Source organism: Penaeus japonicus, unplaced genomic scaffold (genome assembly GCF_977035675.1).
Source record: "Penaeus japonicus unplaced genomic scaffold, GWHDUDI00000001_assembly GWHDUDI00000035, whole genome shotgun sequence".
In the NCBI taxonomy this organism is placed as follows: domain Eukaryota; kingdom Metazoa; phylum Arthropoda; class Malacostraca; order Decapoda; family Penaeidae; genus Penaeus; species Penaeus japonicus.
This window is the reverse complement of record NW_028234437.1, coordinates 9,484,801-9,487,300: the sequence shown is the minus strand read 5'-3', so window position 1 is coordinate 9,487,300 and position 2,500 is coordinate 9,484,801. Positions and strand designations below refer to the sequence as shown.

General features: G+C 49.0%; 1 protein-coding gene across 1 annotated transcript in view; it reads right to left on the bottom strand.

The window, feature by feature from the left end:
• dally (division abnormally delayed protein) overlaps positions 1-1,797 on the bottom strand; it is a 439,028-nt gene extending 437,231 nt beyond the window's left edge. Inside the window, exon 1 of the mRNA XM_086531329.1 lies at positions 1,258-1,797. Coding sequence (XP_086387455.1) covers positions 1,258-1,438 — 181 coding nt within the window. The 5' untranslated portion in view covers positions 1,439-1,797. The remainder of the gene's footprint in view (positions 1-1,257) is intronic.
• Between the last annotated feature and the right edge of the window lie 703 nt (positions 1,798-2,500).

Below are 2,500 nucleotides of genomic sequence, written 5' to 3'. Positions count from 1 at the left end.
AGAGAGAGAGAGAGAGAGAGAGAGAGAGAGAGAGAGAGAGAAGGAGGGTAGAAGGTGGGGAGAGAGAGAAAGAGAGACAGATAGTGCGAGAAAGAAAGGAAAACTGGGCGTGCACGGGCGGGACAGACGCCCACACGCCCGACCTGGTGGAGCCGCCCACACCTGCCTCGGCCCCCAAGGCAGATAACAGGTGGCGCGCTGCTCCAGGTCGGGGCTGCTCTCGCCAGCGCCAAGACTCGTGTCTCCCTCGGATAACATCGCGATATAGAGCCAATTCTTTTTCTCGATGGCGAAGGCGGATGATGGATGAGCTAACACATTCCCTCTCTTCACCGCACGCCGTTTTGAGCCGCTGGGAGGAGTCTGCAGTGGGAGTTATTTGCAAGGAAAGGAGAATCTGACTCTTGCGGCAGGGAGGTTACGGGGCCAGGTGACTGTGCGCGGCCCGGCCTGCGTGCACACACACACACACACATACTCACTCCTCTCTCGTGTCTTCTTCCCTGTGTCTACACGCGCTCAGGTCTTCGCCCCCAGCTCTTTCTCTCTCTCTTTCATTCTCTCTCTCTCTCTTCTCAACTTTGCCTATCCAACTCTTTCTCGTACATGCTCAGTCATCTCGTGAGACGGTTGCAACAAATAGCCGAATTGGTGATAAGACCCAGCTCAGGTTAACGTACTTCTCTCATTGAAAAAACAACAACTTTGATTCATCCCTCCTCTCTCTGCGACCTGGTCTCCGCTCTCCTCTGCCTTTCGCCCCCTGGCCAGTCGAACATGTCTGGCCATGAAGTGCCAGGCAGACCCCAGACCCCGGCTTAGGGCGAGGCACACTCTCTCCCTCCCGACTCCGTACCAAAACTGCAGCAACTGCGAGTGAGTCCCACCTGCAGGCTTCCCCTCTTTCAACATTGTTTACTTGGCTCACCTAGCATGCCCTCCCCCAGCCAGGAGTAAAGGGGGTCCGACCCCCCTCGACCCCCTATCAAACACGCTGCCATCTCGCGCCAACAACTCTGCCTCTATATTTCTTCATAGCGAGTGGGATCATTTTCCTCTCGCTATTTTTAACACGTTGCAAATCACCAAAGGCTGCACCGGCACTGGAGGGTTGGGGGAATTCACACACGAATGAGTACACGAAGGGAATTTAAAGATCAGCGTGACACTCGAACGCCCCACGTTCCCGCGCCACGACCCGTCGCGCGGAAACACGAGTTCAACTCACACACCAACTTCCCTTCGCGTGACACTTACCATTGCTAGGAAGCTGTGCAAGATGCTCCTGGGCGGCGACGTTATGCTGTACGAGGAACTCCAGGGGAGGTGCACAGCCCGCGGGGTCCTTGGGGTCCTCTGCCTGGGTGTTCGCCCCCACGGCCAAGGGCGCGCGCTGAACACCCACTAGACATAACACTATAGCACACACCCGCCACATCGTGAACCACAGATCGCTGCTTTGGAATGAGACCCTTTTTCTCTCTCTCACAACGCGTGTCTCAAGATTTCTTTCTCGGATTGCTATCAAATCCTGCACACGACAAAAACACTCAAAAAAAGGATGTTAATAATTTTCCTCCCTTTTCTCCGCTTATTTCTCTTTATTTACTTTTCTAATTAGTAAAGAGGAACAATGATAACTTCTTAAAAAGGGTATAAGACTTTATCTCTCTTTAGGTTATTCTTAAAAAACTATTCAGACTTGAGACACGGTGACATCCCCTCAAAGAGCAAAAACGGGAGACCCAACGCGAGCGCTGCGCACAAGGCTCCTCCGCCACTACTCACGCACAAGTGAAATCTTCATCATTGATCGGCCTGGAGTCTGCCAGATGCTCAGCTTGTCGTACCGCACGTATTTTTAGCCCTCGCATTTCCCCTCGACTTTAGATCTTCTTTCGTTAACATCCCTGCTATCTATCGTGATTTGGTGAATATGCGGTGCTTTTGGATCCTTCTAGAGATGTCTTTTAACCTGCGTCGCTCGTCTGGCAGCGCGGCGGCCACGAGCATTCTATATTTTCGTTCCGAGACAAGTCTATGTGGCGGGCGGACGCGGCCCTCCTAGTACACTTTGCATTCATTTCAGTCGATAGGCACACTGGTTAGCCGAAAATTACTATCCACGTCATGCGCCATTCTAATGCGTTCCCAATCCTCCCCCTCTTTTCGTATTAATGTGTCTTGGATATGAGAGAGATTGTCGCTGCCTAGAAGTCGTAATTCCTTCAAAGATCAAAATGTCGCTGAGTGAATTACGAGATACAATGAGCACGCACCTACATACATTATATATATATATATATGTATATATATATATATATATATATATATATATATATATATATATATATAGATAGATAGATAGATAGATATTTATATATATATGTATATATGTATATGTATATATATTATATATATAATATGTACACGATTATATCTATCACACCACACACACACACACACACACACACACACATATATATATATATATATATAT